The 17,831-nt window shown below is 43.1% G+C and overlaps 2 protein-coding genes across 8 annotated transcripts in view; both read left to right on the top strand.

Moving 5' to 3' along the window:
- Positions 1-17,831, top strand: part of LOC147029375 (death-associated protein 1 homolog) — a 117,480-nt gene that overhangs the window by 24,172 nt on the left and 75,477 nt on the right. The window lies entirely within an intron of this gene.
- The window catches only part of LOC147029378 (uncharacterized), a 34,237-nt gene continuing 29,080 nt past the window's right edge, over positions 12,675-17,831 (top strand). For 3 of the 6 annotated variants that reach the window (XM_085872388.1, XM_085872387.1, XM_085872385.1), the window contains exons 1-3: positions 12,793-12,909; positions 13,038-13,224; positions 13,305-13,367. In XM_085872388.1, coding sequence (XP_085728514.1) covers positions 13,077-13,224; positions 13,305-13,367 — 211 coding nt within the window. In that variant the 5' untranslated portion in view covers positions 12,793-12,909; positions 13,038-13,076. Of the gene's footprint in view, positions 12,910-13,037; positions 13,225-13,304; positions 13,368-17,831 lie in introns of all 6 variants that reach the window. The other 3 variants (XM_085872384.1, XM_085872383.1, XM_085872389.1) reach the window with 3 other exon arrangements.

The following is a 17,831-nucleotide window of genomic DNA, read 5'->3' as shown; positions in this document are numbered from 1 at the left end:
TTGGTCAAATGCAAGTAGAACCTCCTTGCCTTCATTGTAAGACCTAAGATCTGGAATGGCAGCCAATATCTGGTTCTTGAGCCTTGTGGTGTGTACTTGCACTTCATCTATACCAAGCTTCCGTATCCTAGATATGTCAAGGCTCTGAATGTTCTTCGTACTGAAAACGGTCCTGGATTCCATTGATTCTCTGTGTGATTCGATGCATGAGACCAGTTCCGCAAAGGTGAAGCCACGTAACAAGCTGTCTGAAGACTTTTCCGTATTCTTGTTCCTTGCAAGTTCTGCCCGTTTGTCGAGTTTTGCCAAGTAAATTGTTCGGTATTGAGCATCAATGGCCATCAAATCCCCAGCAGCTACTTTTGCCATCAGCTGACTATCAGAAAGTTCTGCGACATACTTCCTTACTTTGCAGAAGATACCTTATGAAGGCCATCACGTCCAGCAGGATTGTTGCAGAAGATGCACAGATCTGGTCCTTGATTCTCTGAACAGGATCTTCTTGTTTTCACAGGACTTTGCTCTGGTGATTCCACAGTTTTTCTCTTGTGTGCTCTCTGAAACTTTTCATTACTAACTTTATTTCTGCACGACTTAATGCCATGCAGCGCTATTTTTCTGTAATGTGTCTGCAAAGTCTATGCATATATTTAAGTGTTGTATATTCACACCATCAGGGATGGCATCAAGTTCCTTAAGTTTCAGAAGATTTTCAGCAACATATTTGTACCCGGCACCAACATCCTTTCTTGTAGATTTTGCAGGACACTGCAATGGCTCTGAGGATTATTTCTGGCAAAGTGTACATAGCTTCCAGTCAGTTGGATTGTTGGTCTCCTTGGAGGAGCTTGGCACCTCAATATCCACAATCTTGTATTTCTGCATCTCTTCTCTTTGACTTGATCTTTTAATTACCCTGCTTACCTGAAAGAAAAAGAAAATAATTAGTAAACACGAAGCTGCAAAACTTAAAACAGTGTGTTATGTTCCAATGCAATGCATAAGTTGTACGTTTTATTGTTTGGAATGACTTTACTTGCCTCAAATCTATACATTTAGAGACCAAGATGTTGATTTGAGGATGTCGTTCAAAACCTATAGACGTCCCAGCCACCAGGGGGCACTGCTGACCTGAATCCACATCTAAAAATAATCAGAAGGGGCAACTACATATATGTACCATATTTCACGCTTTTAAACCAAAGTGCACAATTTTTGGCTGATCCGCCCCACTAATTGACGAGACCTATAATTTGTTGTTACGACATGACTTTTCGTTTTTTGACTGAAAGCTTTGTGTCTTACTCTCATCTTTACTCTCAGGCTTTGGTCCCTGGTCCTGTCACTTTCCATTCTGCTGAAAAACTTTTCTGTATTTATTTTGTTGAGATCCTTCATTATCGTAAATATTCTCATTATATCCCCTCGTAATCACCTTTTTAGCTCTGCCACCAAATGTGGACTGAGGTTATGTGTTTACCCCTGTGTTTGTTTGAGAGAGAGAGACACAGGGGTGAAAACATAACCTCTCCCGTGGAACCAACTTCCAGACTCTTCAATCTCATTCTTCCTTCCAGGTCTTCAAAAGAGCTTTTCACCACCAAATCAGATAGTCCACAACTCAAAACCAAGATCGACACCCGTTAAACCCCACCACTCCCAACATTTTGTTTCTGTGTCCATCTTCTCCACCCCTTGTGTTCTCCCCTACCCCTCTCCGTTTCCCACATCCATTGTTTGTCCATCTCCATCTACTTGTCTCTCCGCCCTGCTGTTGGCGTTTTCCCCCTTTTCCTGCTGTTCATTTTGTTCTGTTGTGTCCTGAACCGTTCTGTGTTCTCGCTCTTCCACGAGTCTTAACTATGTATGGGGGAAAAAAAAAACTTCAGCCTGGTGGATGTATCCGCTGTACCGAATGCCGTTCTTTTTACCTCCGCCACCGAGATGGAAGGATGTTATGTTTTCACCCCTGTCTGTTTGTTTGTGTGCAGGATATTCCAAAAAGTTGTGGACGGATTTGTATGAAACCTGATGGACAGGTTGGGTGTGTGAGAAGGAAGAATTGATTTGATTTCGGTGAAAATCCGAATCCAGTTGTAAGATTAATTTAATTGTATAGTGATTCTTCACATGCCAAGTGTTGGCCGAATGGTGAGAGTGGTGGGCTTGGATCATAGGATCCTGAGTTCAAATCCCACTCAGCTGTTGAATAAATACCAGGTGGGGTCAACTCTGCCTGTCATCCTTCTGAGGTTGGCAAAATGAGTCCCAGCTTTCTGGTATCCTGTGTCGGGGTGGCGGCGACCCGTCCAGGATTGTCCAAGAGCCAAGGAGACTGCTGAGGCAGCACCAATGCTCTGCACAGAGTATGATCCCAATGGATGGATGGACGATTCTTCACCATTGAGAGATTGGGCCCAAAACCAATATATAGCACGATATCTCAAAAATTTATTGGGTCCGACATGTTCTCCTGGATCAGGCATTGCGTGGTGGAGTTATGCGCTCCACCGAGTGCCCTTCCAGTTCAACCTCGATTTGTTCTACCTTGTTCAGTTAGACCAGCTTTAACAATAGATGTCGAAAAACCGTTTTATATTGTAAGTGGGATGTGCGGTTATTTCTACCATTTCACACATTCATCACCTTTGTAATCAAAATGTTCCTGATGTTCCACGAGTAAGTTGTCAGTGATTTTAAAGAAACAGCTGAAATGCAGGGGAAATGTTTGTGGGAAGTGATTACAAACAAGGACCTGGAAGGATGGAACAAGTCAGACACGGTAAACTGGTTCACAAAGGCTTTGTCCATTCGTTTTCCATTTAATTAGGATTGTGTATTTGTACACAAACTATAATTTGTACACATTCACCTCAGAAGTACATTTGTATATATATATATATATATATATATATATATATATATATATATATATATATATATATATATATATATATATATATATATATATATATATATATATATATATATATATATATACTATAATTTGTACACATTCCCCTCAGAAGTACATTTGTGTACATAAACTATAATTTGTACACAGTCACCTCAGAAGTACATTTGTACACATTCACCTCAGAAGTACATTTGTACACATATACTATCATTTGTACACATTCACCTCAAGTACATTTGTACACATAAACTATCATTTGTACACATTCACCTCAGAAGTACATTTGTACACATAAACTATAATTTCTACACATTCACCTCAGAAGTACATTTGTACACATATACCATAATTTCTACACATTCACCTCAGAAGTACATTTGTACACATAAACTATCATTTATACACATTCACCTCAGAAGTACATTTGTACACATAAACTATCATTTGTACACGTTCACCTCAGAAGTACATTTGTACACATATACTATCATTTGTACACGTTCACCTCAGAAGTACATTTGTACACATATACTATCATTTGTACACGTTCACCTCAGAAGTACATTTGTACACATATACTATAATTTGTACACATTTACCTCAGAAGTACATTTGTACACATAAACTATCATTTGTACACATTTACCTCAGAAGTACATTTGTACACATAAACTATCATTTGTACACATTTACCTCAGAAGTACATTTGTTTACACACATAAACTATCATTTGTACACATTTACCTCAAAGTACATTTGTTTACACACACAAACTATCATTTGTACACATTTACCTCAAAGTACATTTGTTTACACACATAAACTATCATTTGTACACATTTACCTCAGAAGTACATTTGTGCACATTTACCTCAGAAGTACATTTGTACACATATACTATAATTTCGACACATTCACCTCAGAAGTACATTTGTACACATAAACTATCATTTGTACACATTTACCTCAGAAGTACATTTGTTTACACACATAAACTATCATTTGTACACATTTACCTCAGAAGTACATTTGTTTACACACATAAACTATCATTTGTACACATTTACCTCAAAGTACATTTGTTTACACACATAAACTATCATTTGTACACATTTACCTCAAAGTACATTTGTTTACACACATAAACTATCATTTGTACACATTTACCTCAAAGTACATTTGTTTACACACATAAACTATCATTTGTACACATTTACCTCAGAAGTACATTTGTACACATAAACATCATTTGTACACATTTACCTCAGAAGTACATTTGTACACATAAACTATAATTTGTACACATTCACCTCAGAAGTACATTTGTTTACACACATAAACTATCATTTGTACACATTTACCTCAAAGTACATTTGTTTACACACATAAACTATAATTTGTACACATATACTGTAATTTGTACACATTCACCTCAGAAGTACATTTGTACACATATACTATCAATTGTACACATTTACCTCAAAGTACATTTGTACACATAAACTATCATTTGTACACATTTACCTCAGAAGTCCATTTGTACACATATACTATCATTTGTGCACATTCACCTCAGAAGTACATTTGGACACATAAACTATCATTTGTACACATAAACTATCATTTGTACACATTTACCTCAGAAGTCCATTTGTACACATATACTATCATTTGTACACATTTACTTCAGAAGTCCATTTGTACACATATACTATCATTTGTACACATTCACCTCAGAAGTACATTTGGACACATAAACTATCATTTGTACACATAAACTATCATTTGTACACATTTACCTCAGAAGTACATTTGTTTACACACATAAACTATCATTTGTACACATTCACCTCAGAAGTACATTTGTTTACACACATAAACTATCATTCGTACACATTTACCTCAAAGTACATTTGTTTACACACATAAACTATCATTTGTACACATTTACCTCAGAAGTCCATTTGTACACATATACTATCATTTGTACACATTTACCTCAGAAGTCCATTTGTACACATATACTATCATTTGTACACATTCACCTCAGAAGTACATTTGGACACATAAACTATCATTTGTACACATTTACCTCAGAAGTACATTTGTTTACACACATAAACTATCATTTGTACACATTTACCTCAAAGTACATTTGTTTACACACATAAACTATAATTTGTACACATATACTGTAATTTGTACACATTCACCTCAGAAGTACATTTGTACACATATACTATCAATTGTACACATTTACCTCAAAGTACATTTGTACACATAAACTATCATTTGTACACATTTACCTCAGAAGTCCATTTGTACACATATACTATCATTTGTGCACATTCACCTCAGAAGTACATTTGGACACATAAACTATCATTTGTACACATAAACTATCATTTGTACACATTTACCTCAGAAGTCCATTTGTACACATATACTATCATTTGTACACATTTACTTCAGAAGTCCATTTGTACACATATACTATCATTTGTACACATTCACCTCAGAAGTACATTTGGACACATAAACTATCATTTGTACACATAAACTATCATTTGTACACATTTACCTCAGAAGTACATTTGTTTACACACATAAACTATCATTTGTACACATTCACCTCAGAAGTACATTTGTTTACACACATAAACTATCATTCGTACACATTTACCTCAAAGTACATTTGTTTACACACATAAACTATCATTTGTACACATTTACCTCAGAAGTCCATTTGTACACATATACTATCATTTGTACACATTTACCTCAGAAGTCCATTTGTACACATATACTATCATTTGTACACATTCACCTCAGAAGTACATTTGGACACATAAACTATCATTTGTACACATTTACCTCAGAAGTACATTTGTTTACACACATAAACTATCATTTGTACACATTTACCTCAGAAGTACATTTGTTTACACACATAAACTATCATTTGTACACATTTACCTCAAAGTACATTTGTTTACACACATAAACTATCATTTGTACACATTTACCTCAAAGTACATTTGTTTACACACATAAACTATAATTTGTACACATTTACCTCAGAAGTACATTTGTACACATAAACTATCATTTATACATATTCACCTCAGAAGTACATTTGTACACATATACTATAATTTGTACACATTTACCTCAGAAGTACATTTGTACACATAAACTATCATTTGTACACATTTACCTCAGAAGTACATTTGTACACATAAACTATCATTTGTACACATTTACCTCAGAAGTACATTTGTTTACACACATAAACTATCATTTGTACACATTTACCTCAAAGTACATTTGTTTACACACATAAACTATCATTTGTACACATTTACCTCAAAGTACATTTGTTTACACACATAAACTATAATTTGTACACATTTACCTCAGAAGTACATTTGTGCACATTTACCTCAGAAGTACATTTGTACACATATACTATAATTTCGACACATTCACCTCAGAAGTACATTTGTACACATAAACTATCATTTGTACACATTTACCTCAGAAGTACATTTGTTTACACACATAAACTATCATTTGTACACATTTACCTCAAAGTACATTTGTTTACACACAAACTATCATTTGTACACATTTACCTCAAAGTACATTTGTTTACACACATAAACTATCATTTGTACACATTTACCTCAAAGTACATTTGTTTACACACATAAACTATAATTTGTACACATTTACCTCAGAAGTACATTTGTACACATAAACATCATTTGTACACATTTACCTCAGAAGTACATTTGTACACATAAACTATCATTTGTACACATTCACCTCAGAAGTACATTTGTTTACACACATAAACTATCATTTGTATACATTTACCTCAAAGTACATTTGTTTACACACATAAACTATAATTTGTACACATATACTGTAATTTGTACACATTCACCTCAGAAGTACATTTGTACACATATACTATCAATTGTACACATTTACCTCAAAGTACATTTGTACACATATACCATCATTTGTACACATTCACCTCAGAAGTACATTTGGACACATAAACTATCATTTGTACACATAAACTATCATTTGTACACATTTACCTCAGAAGTCCATTTGTACACATATACTATCATTTGTACACATTTACCTCAGAAGTCCATTTGTACACATATACTATCATTTGTACACATTCACCTCAGAAGTACATTTGGACACATAAACTATCATTTGTACACATAAACTATCATTTGTACACATTTACCTCAGAAGTACATTTGTTTACACACATAAACTATAATTTGTACACATTTACCTCAAAGTACATTTGTTTACACACATAAACTATAATTTGTACACATTTACCTCAGAAGTACATTTGTACACATAAACTATCATTTATACATATTCACCTCAGAAGTACATTTGTACACATATACTATCATTTATACACATTCACCTCAGAAGTACATTTGTACACATATACTATCATTTGTACACATTTACCTCAGAAGTACATTTGTTTACACACATAAACTATCATTTGTACACATTTACCTCAAAGTACATTTGTTTACACATAAACTATCATTTGTACACATTTACCTCAGAAGTCCATTTGTACACATTTACCTCAAAGTACATTTGTACACATATACTATCATTTGTACACATTTACCTCAGAAGTACATTTGTACACATTTACCTCAAGGTACACTTGTACACATAAACTATCATTTGTACACATTTACCTCAGAAGTCCATTTGTACACATATACTATCATTTGTACACATTTACCTCAGAAGTCCATTTGTACACATATACTATCATTTGTACACATTCACCTCAGAAGTACATTTGGACACATAAACTATCATTTGTACACATTTACCTCAGAAGTACATTTGTTTACACACATAAACTATCATTTGTACACATTTACCTCAAAGTACATTTGTTTACACACAGAAACTATAATTTGTACACATTTACCTCAGAAGTACATTTGTACACGTAAACTATCATTTATACATATTCACCTCAGAAGTACATTTGTACACATATACTATCATTTGTACACATTTACCTCAGAAGTCCATTTGTACACATAAACTATCATTTATACACATTCACCTCAGAAGTACATTTGTACACATATACTATCATTTGTACACATTTACCTCAGAAGTACATTTGTACACATAAACTATCATTTGTACACATTTACCTCAGAAGTACATTTGTACACATTTACCTCAGAAGTCCATTTGTACACATTTACCTCAAGGTACACTTGTACACATAAACTATCATTTCTACACATTTACCTCAGAAGTCCATTTGTACACATATACTATCATTTGTACACATTCACCTCAGAAGTCCATTTGTACACATATACTATCATTTGTACACATTCACCTCAGAAGTACATTTGGACACATAAACTATCATTTGTACACATTAACTATCATTTGTACACATTTACCTCAAAGTACATTTGTTTACACACATAAACTATAATTTGTACACATTAACTATCATTTGTACACATTTACCTCAGAAGTACATTTGTTTACACACATAAACTATCATTTGTACACATTTACCTCAAAGTACATTTGTTTACACACATAAACTATAATTTGTACACATTAACTATCATTTGTACACATTTACCTCAGAAGTACATTTGTTTACACACATAAACTATCATTTGTACACATTTACCTCAGAAGTACATTTGTACACATAAACTATCATTTGTACACATTTACCTCAGAAGTACATTTGTACACATAAACTATCATTTGTACACATTTACCTCAGAAGTCCATTTGTACACATATACTATCATTTGTACACATTCACCTCAGAAGTACATTTGTACACATATACTATCATTTGTACACATAAACTATCATTTGTACACATTCACCTCAGAAGTACATTTGTACACATATACTATCATTTGTACACATAAACTATCATTTGTACACATTCACCTCAGAAGTACATTTGTACACATATACAATCATTTGTACACATTCACCTCAGAAGTACATTTGGACACATATACTATAATTTGTGCACATTTATACTTGGTGCAGGCTAAGGTAGGGTCGTACTGGCTGTGAGTGTGACATGGTATTGGAAGTTGGTGAGTCGGGAGAGAGGGCACCAGGGCTTTGGGGGCTCCTGGCAGGTGAAGGTTGCCAGAGATGCCAGGAGCGCACAGTAGGGTTTTGTGCTCGGAGAGCACGGCAGGTTTTAGTGCGAGGAGAGCACAGTATGGGAGCTAGAGAGCCACCCCTTAGTTAGGAGCGCCAGAAGCACACTCAGGTGAAACCCGAGGTCGCTGAGTGTCCCCCACCCCCGATTGGAAGCAGAAAAACAGTCCTAGTAGTTGTCACACTCCCCAGCCAGTGAGTTGTGCCTGGCACCACCAAATGAGAAAAGACAAATAAGGGTCTTGCCCAGGTTTAAAAGAATGGAACAGTGTGCCAGGTTGGGAAAAATGGGTCATTGGGATCATTATAGCCATAGCAGGGTTTTGTTTCATTGTTCAGAGCTAAAAGTGAATGGTTAGGTTCGATGAACTCTCCTCCGCACCATTCATGCATGACACCTGGTACGAGTAGTGTTGATGGGAAAATTTGTTAACAAGGGCCAGGCTCGGTCACCCTCTCCAAGTGCCAGAGAGGCCACCAGTGAGTCATGAGCACACACCCACGAAGATAACATTTGATTTAGAAACATACCATCCTGTCTGAAAGAAAAGAAAAAAAAAAGAAAGAAAAAAAAAAAAAGAACGTATTAAGAAGACCATACCAAAACAAGTCCTGCCAAAATAAGTCAGGCAAGGAAGGTTAAGGGTACTCCCCATCTCACCTGGTCTGAAGTCATCACACCCAGTTGTGCCCTCAAGAACGCCTCCAAACTGCATTTGCTTACCATCGATATCACCGTGCCACCATTGCTGTGCCATCTGCTGTCCAATGCAGGGCTTGTTGCCTGCTGCTGCTCGTGAGTAGGCCATTGCGGCTGAGAAGTCATTTTGTGGGCCATATGGGCCGAAGCATTTTCGTGGGCCATTGAGGCCAAAGTGCTTTTGTGGGCCGTTGCGGCCGAAGATTCATGCACTTTTGTCGGCCGTTGCGGCCGAAAATTTATGCCATTTTGTGGGCCATTGCGGCCGAAGATTCATGCCATTTTGTGGGATCAGTGGGCCGAAGAACTCTCTGTGAGATTAGGCCACTGGGCCAACTGAACTCATCTGGTGAGAGGCCAATAGGGCCATGAAGTGAGGAAACCCTCAGGGGTGAATAGACAATACTGCCGGGAGGGGGCATGAAGGAGCGAACACGTTAGGGAACTTTGAATCTTTGAATGTCCTCCTATGCAAATATTGGTGTTAAAAGTAAAATTGAATGCCCTCCCGTTCAAATCCATAATTAGAATGTTAGGTAGCCATAGCTGCCTAACATAATCTCAGCCATAGAGTGTGAATTTGTTTGTTAGATTAGTGATCCGACACACTCGGATAGGGACATGCCAATCTTACTGTGACACTTTGGTTTTTGGAGTTAATTGCTTACCATATTGTGGGTTCGAGTAAATGGGAGATTTGTGCTGTATGTTAGACAGGGCCATTACCATGGGCTGCCCCAGATGGAGGCTCGGGAGAAAGGTGGGGGTCGTGTTGCGGAAATGGGCCCTTAGTGGGTTATTACATATCGGATTAGCCCATATCCCCCCTTGAATGCATGTTTAGCCAGGTTGTTCGGTAATCGGACGTTACATGTGTGTTGGGAGGTGTGGCAGGCTGTCCAGTGTTCATATGGTGGTGGTGTACCGAGAGGCGCTTCTTTTCACTTCCCCCCTTCTGGCCAGCCCCCGCCCAGCGCCCTGACAGAGTCAGTCAACGAGACGTGTCAGCAAACTCGAGCGATGGACCAATCACGTGTACCTGGAGGCGGTCCGAAAAGGCCGGCCCCGAAAGGCAAGGAGAAGAACAGCTCAGGTCGGTCGGCGATCTTCTTTATGAGGAGTGACTCGACGAGCTGTTCCCTCTCAGCCATGGATCCAGCCTGCAGGTCATCCACAGGTTCATCCTGAGTCCAACCACGGAGCCTCTGACTGTCTTTTCTCCCTGCACGGCTCGACACATCTTACATCCCGTCGATCCGCCTGCAGAGTCCAACACCCAGATTTGGTCTAGTCTGCTGTACAGGCCAGGCCTGGATTCGCATACTGGACCTTGTGAGAAACCAGCTGGATCACACCATAGATCTTTCGCTCTTGTGCCGTCGACCTTTCGGGGGCTGGACGCGCCGAGGCTGGTGCGTGAGCGGTGCCGACAAAAGGAGTACGTCGCCGCCATCTTGCCACGAGGCTAGTGCGCGAGCAGTGCCAATAGGAGCACGAGTGCCATCTTGCCACGCGGCATGCGTGAGCGGTGCTGATAAGAGTACGAGCGCCATCTTGCCACGCGGCATGCACGAGCAGTGCCGATCCACGAGTTTGTTAGGGTTATGAGCACCATCTTGCCACGCTGCATGCTCGAGCTTGGGCGCTCGAATCCGAGACCATCGGCTTGTTACGAGCCGCATTCGTGGCTTCGACACGTTTCCTCTCGTCCATGAGGCATCACCAAGTACTCCGTGTCTTGTCTGCACGTTGTCCAGGCCTAAGGTCTATTTTGCTTGGGCTCCCTTCGAAACCCGTATCCAAAGCTCCCCAGTTAAGAGCGGTTATAGATGAATGATAACGTTCGTGAATGCTTTGCTTGTGTTGTGTTTCCTGATGTGTCCCCAATAAATCTGGCTGATTCATATGAAAATTGCCGCCTTGAATTTATTCATGCCTTGTTCAGGAACAATCGCTCGATTTGCGTATAAAACCAAACTGGTTACAGACTGTGGCAGACTTCGCTCGGTCTCTGACAAACCCAGTCTGAAGCCGGGTCTATTTTCCCAACTCGTACGGCCCAGGTGGACTTTGGTATCGTGGTCTGAGGCGCGTAACCCGAGACCAGTGCCGAATGAGCCGGCGTTATCACCACTGAGATGGCGGTGCTGTAAAGCACGCCGATTCTTCAACATCTGTTTTCAGGAGTGGGGTGCCAATCCACCGTCGAATATATAACAGTATTACATTTGGGGCTGTTTGTTTGTTTCTGTGTTTGTTCACACAGAACTTTCGTGTTTTTCTCCGCACGTACTTGTCGGATTGAGACAAAATTTTCACCATTGGAGCGACGACTCATGGAGAATGTTTTACTGGCTGCGGAGACTGTGGCCGAGTGACCGGGTGACGGAGACGGTGGCCATGGAGACTGTGGGGAGACGATGATAAACAACAACAATCTGCTGTTTGATCAAACATAAAATTAATTTATTTTAATTTTTCATTCATTATCACAAGAAATTGTCTTCATCTCTCAATTTGTTGAGCGTGAGAGGTCGATGACGTCACGGGCCGCGGAGACTGTGGCTGGGCATCGTCTCCACGGTTTGTAAACACGATTTGGTTTGATTTCTGTCTTGTGAATATTAAACGTTGTGCGGTGTATAAACACGATTGGGTTTGATTTCTGTCTTGTGAATTATAAACGCTGTGCGGTGTATAAACACGATTGGGTTGATTTCTGTCTTGTGCATATTAAACGCTGTGCGGTGTATAAACACGATTAGGTTTGATTTCTGTCGTGAATATTAAACGCTGTGCGGTGTATAAACACGATTGGGTTTGATTTCTGTCGTGAATATTAAACGATGTGCGGTGTATAAACAGGATTGGGTTTGATTTCTCTCTTGTGAATGTTTAACGTGTGGGACAGTGTTTATCTCCCTGTCTATCTGTGCAGAGTCAGGCAGAGTGAGGACAGAATAACACGAAATATGAGACACAGACTCAGCACATTCGAAAGCACCGTTTACTGAAACCGGAAGTGACGTCAGAACGACGATCCTGTTGCCTCAAGGTAAGTGACGAGAGGCTGAATCTCCACTGAATATTGTTATTCAGGTTTTGGCTTCTGAGTTGTCATATTAATCTCATCATTATTCAGAATTTTTATCGTGTTGCCGTTTTTCTCGTCACACAATTCAGAGAGGGAACTCGTGTTCCTTCCAGTCTCCGACAGTCACGATGATCCGAGATCTCTCCGGTGAAGATCGCAAAACGAACATCCTGGGATCCACGAGCGGCTTCGATGGAGGAAACACGGTCGATCCGAGAGGATGTCCCTCAATCCGCGGGTCCATGGTCGGTTCACCCGAGAAGGAGCCCGGACCCGGTAGGTGACGTTCACTCCGTACCCAGATCTTGTGGTTCCTGAAAGTTTAGTATTTAATTCGTGGATTATTTGTGTTTCAGATCCTGTTATGAAGGTGAAGGTCGAGTCCGAGTTCGTCGATGATTCGTTCCCTCGATATGAAGGTTTGAACCACAAACTCATTCTTCATGCTATCATCAAAATAATAATAACGAGATATTACTGACGAGATTTTACTAACTGGGTATCGACAATCACAAAGTGAACACCCTGTCATCCACAAGAGCCTTCATTAGAGGAAACGTCGGTCCGTGAGGTATCCCTCAGAGAGGGAAACGTCCATGGACTCCTTATCTCCCTCAGAGAGGGAAACGTCCATGGACTCCTTATCTCCCTCAGAGAGGGAAACGTCCATGGATTCCTTATCTCCCTCAGAGAGGGCACCGTCCATGGATTCCTTATCTCCCTCAGAGAGGGAAACGTCCATGGACTCCTTATCTCCCTCAGAGAGGGAACCGTCCATGGATTCCTTATCTCCCTCAGAGAGGGAACCGTCCATGGATTCCTTATCTCCCTCAGAGAGGGAAACGTCCATGGACTCCTTATCTCCCTCAGAGAGGGAAACGTCCATGGATTCCTTATCTCCCTCAGAGAGGGCACCGTCCATGGATTCCTTATCTCCCTCAGAGAGGGAAACGTCCATGGACTCCTTATCTCCCTCAGAGAGGGAAACGTCCATGGTCTCCTCATCTCCCTCAGAGAGGGAAACGTCCATGGATTCCTTATCTCCCTCAGAGAGGGAAACGTCCATGGGATTCCTCATCTCCCTCAGAGAGGCAACCGTCAATGGACTCCTCATCTCCCTCAGAGAGGGAACCGTCCATGGACTCCTCATCTCCCTCAGAGAGGCAACCGTCAATGGACTCCTCATCTCCCTCAGAGAGGGAACCGTCCATGGACTCCTCATCTCCCTCAGAGAGGCAACCGTCAATGGACTCCTCATCTCCCTCAGAGAGGGCACCGTCCATGGACTCCTTATCTCCCTCAGAGAGGGCACCGTCCATGGAATCCTTATCTCCCTCAGAGAGGGCACCGTCCATAGACTCCTTATCTCCCTCAGAGAGGGAACCGTCCATGGACTCCTTATCTCCCTCAGAGAGGGAACCGTCCATGGACTCCTTATCTCCCTCAGAGAGGGAACCGTCCATGGACTCCTTATCTCCCTCAGAGAGGGAACCGTCCATGGACTCCTTATCTCCCTCAGAGAGGGAACCGTCCATGGACTCCTTATCTCCCTCAGAGAGGGAACCGTCCATGGACTCCTTATCTCCCTCAGAGAAGGAACCGTCCATGGACTCCTTATCTCCCTCAGAGAGGGAACCGTCCATGGACTCCTTATCTCCCTCAGAGAGGGCACCGTCCATGGACTCCTTATCTCCCTCAGAGAGGGCACCGTCCATGGACTCCTTATCTCCCTCAGAGAGGGCACCGTCCATGGACTCCTTATCTCCCTCAGAGAGGGCACCGTCCATGGACTCCTTATCTCCCTCAGAGAGGGCACCGTCCATGGACTCCTCATCTCCCTCAGAGAGGGCACCGTCCATGGATTCCTCATCTCCCTCAGAGAGGGCACCGTCCATGGATTCCTCATCTCCCTCAGAGAGGGCACCGTCCATGGATTCCTCATCTCCCTCAGAGAGGGAAACGTCCATGGACTCCTTATCTCCCTCAGAGAGGGAACCGTCCATGGATTCCTTATCTCCCTCAGAGAGGGAAACGTCCATGGACTCCTTATCTACCTCAGAGAGGGAAACGTCCATGGACTCCTTATCTCCCTCAGAGAGGGAAACGTCCATGGACTCCTTATCTCCCTCAGAGAGGGAAACGTCCATGGACTCCTTATCTCCCTCAGAGAGGGCACCGTCCATGGATTCCTTATCTCCCTCAGAGAGGGAAACGTCCATGGACTCCTTATCTCCCTCAGAGAGGGAAACGTCCATGGATTCCTTATCTCCCTCAGAGAGGGAACCGTCCATGGATTCCTTATCTCCCTCAGAGAGGGAACCGTCCATGGATTCCTTATCTCCCTCAGAGAGGGAACCGTCCATGGACTCCTTATCTCCCTCAGAGAGGGCACCCTCCATGGACTCCTTATCTCCCTCAGAGAGGGCACCGTCCATGGATTCCTTATCTCCCTCAGAGAGGGAACCGTCCATGGACTCCTTATCTCCCTCAGAGAGGGAAACGTCCATGGATTCCTTATCTCCCTCAGAGAGGGAAACGTCCATGGATTCCTTATCTCCCTCAGAGAGGGAACCGTCCATGGACTCCTTATCTCCCTCAGAGAGGGAACCGTCCATGGACTCCTTATCTCCCTCAGAGAGGGAACCGTCCATGGACTCCTTATCTCCCTCAGAGAGGGAACCGTCCATGGACTCCTTATCTCCCTCAGAGAGGGAACCGTCCATGGACTCCTCATCTCCCTCAGAGAGGGAACCGTCCATGGACTCCTCATCTCCCTCAGAGAGGGAACCGTCCATGGACTCCTCATCTCCCTCAGAGAGGGAACCGTCCATGGACTCCTCATCTCCCTCACAGAGGGAACCGTCCATGGACTCCTCATCTCCCTCAGAGAGGGCACCGTCCATGGACTCCTCATCTCCCTCAGAGAGGGCACCGTCCATGGACTCCTCATCTCCCTCAGAGAGGGCACCGTCCATGGACTCCTCATCTCCCTCACAGAGGGCACCGTCCATGGACTCCTCATCTCCCTCAGAGAGGGCACCGTCCATGGATTCCTCATCTCCCTCAGAGAGGGAACCGTCCATGGATTCCTCATCTCCCTCAGAGAGGGAAACGTCCATGGAATCCTCATCTCCCTCAGAGAGGGAACCGTCCATGGACTCCATCTCCCTCAGAGAGGCAACCGTCCATGGTCTCCTCATCTCCCTCAGAGAGGGAAACGTCCATGGATTCCTCATCTCCCTCAGAGAGGGAAACGTCCATGGGATTCCTCATCTCCCTCAGAGAGGCAACCGTCAATGGACTCCTCATCTCCCTCAGAGAGGGAACCGTCCATGGACTCCTCATCTCCCTCAGAGAGGGCACCGTCCATGGACTCCTCATCTCCCTCAGAGAGGGCACCGTCCATGGACTCCTCATCTCCCTCAGAGAGGGCACCGTCCATGGACTCCTTATCTCCCTCAGAGAGGGCACCGTCCATGGAATCCTTATCTCCCTCAGAGAGGGCACCGTCCATAGACTCCTTATCTCCCTCAGAGAGGGAACCGTCCATGGACTCCTTATCTCCCTCAGAGAGGGAACCGTCCATGGACTCCTTATCTCCCTCAGAGAGGGAACCGTCCATGGACTCCTTATCTCCCTCAGAGAGGGAACCGTCCATGGACTCCTTATCTCCCTCAGAGAGGGAACCGTCCATGGACTCCTTATCTCCCTCAGAGAGGGAACCGTCCATGGACTCCTTATCTCCCTCAGAGAGGGAACCGTCCATGGACTCCTTATCTCCCTCAGAGAGGGCACCGTCCATGGACTCCTTATCTCCCTCAGAGAGGGCACCGTCCATGGACTCCTTATCTCCCTCAGAGAGGGCACCGTCCATGGACTCCTTATCTCCCTCAGAGAGGGCACCGTCCATGGACTCCTTATCTCCCTCAGAGAGGGCACCGTCCATGGACTCCTTATCTCCCTCAGAGAGGGCACCGTCCATGGACTCCTTATCTCCCTCAGAGAGGGCACCGTCCATGGATTCCTCATCTCCCTCAGAGAGGGCACCGTCCATGGATTCCTCATCTCCCTCAGAGAGGGCACCGTCCATGGATTCCTCATCTCCCTCAGAGAGGGCACCGTCCATGGAGTCCTCATCTCCCTCAGAGAGGGAAACGTCCATGGATTCCTCATCTCCCTCAGAGAGGGAACCGTCCATGGACTCCTCATCTCCCTCAGAGAGGGAAACGTCCATGGACTCCTCATCTCCCCCAGAGAGGCAACCGTCAATGGACTCGTCATCTCCCTCAGAGAGGGAACCGTCCATGGACTCCTCATCTCCCTCACAGAGGGAACCGTCCATGGACTCCTCATCTCCCTCACAGAGGAAACCGTCCATGGACTCCTCATCTCCCTCAGAGAGGGCACCGTCCATGGACTCCTCATCTCCCTCAGAGAGGGCACCGTCCATGGACTCCTCATCTCCCTCACAGAGGGCACCGTCCATGGACTCCTCATCTCCCTCAGAGAGGGAACCGTCCATGGACTCCTCATCTCCCTCAGAGAGGGCACCGTCCATGGACTCCTCATCTCCCTCACAGAGGGCACCGTCCATGGATTCCTCATCTCCCTCAGAGAGGGAACCGTCCATGGACTCCTTATCTCCCTCAGAGAGGGAACCGTCCATGGACTCCTTATCTCCCTCAGAGAGGGAACCGTCCATGGACTCCTTATCTCCCTCAGAGAGGGAACCGTCCATGGACTCCTTATCTCCCTCAGAGAGGGAACCGTCCATGGACTCCTCATCTCCCTCAGAGAGGGCACCGTCCATGGACTCCTCATCTCCCTCAGAGAGGGCACCGTCCATGGATTCCTCATCTCCCTCAGAGAGGGAACCGTCCATG

This window comes from Eptatretus burgeri, chromosome 3 (assembly GCF_056783735.1).
Source record: "Eptatretus burgeri isolate ZD-2024b chromosome 3, Ebu_testis_v1, whole genome shotgun sequence".
NCBI lineage: Eukaryota > Metazoa > Chordata > Myxini > Myxiniformes > Myxinidae > Eptatretus > Eptatretus burgeri.
The sequence above is the reverse complement of the archived record's forward strand: the minus strand, read 5'-3'. Positions and strand labels throughout refer to the sequence as shown.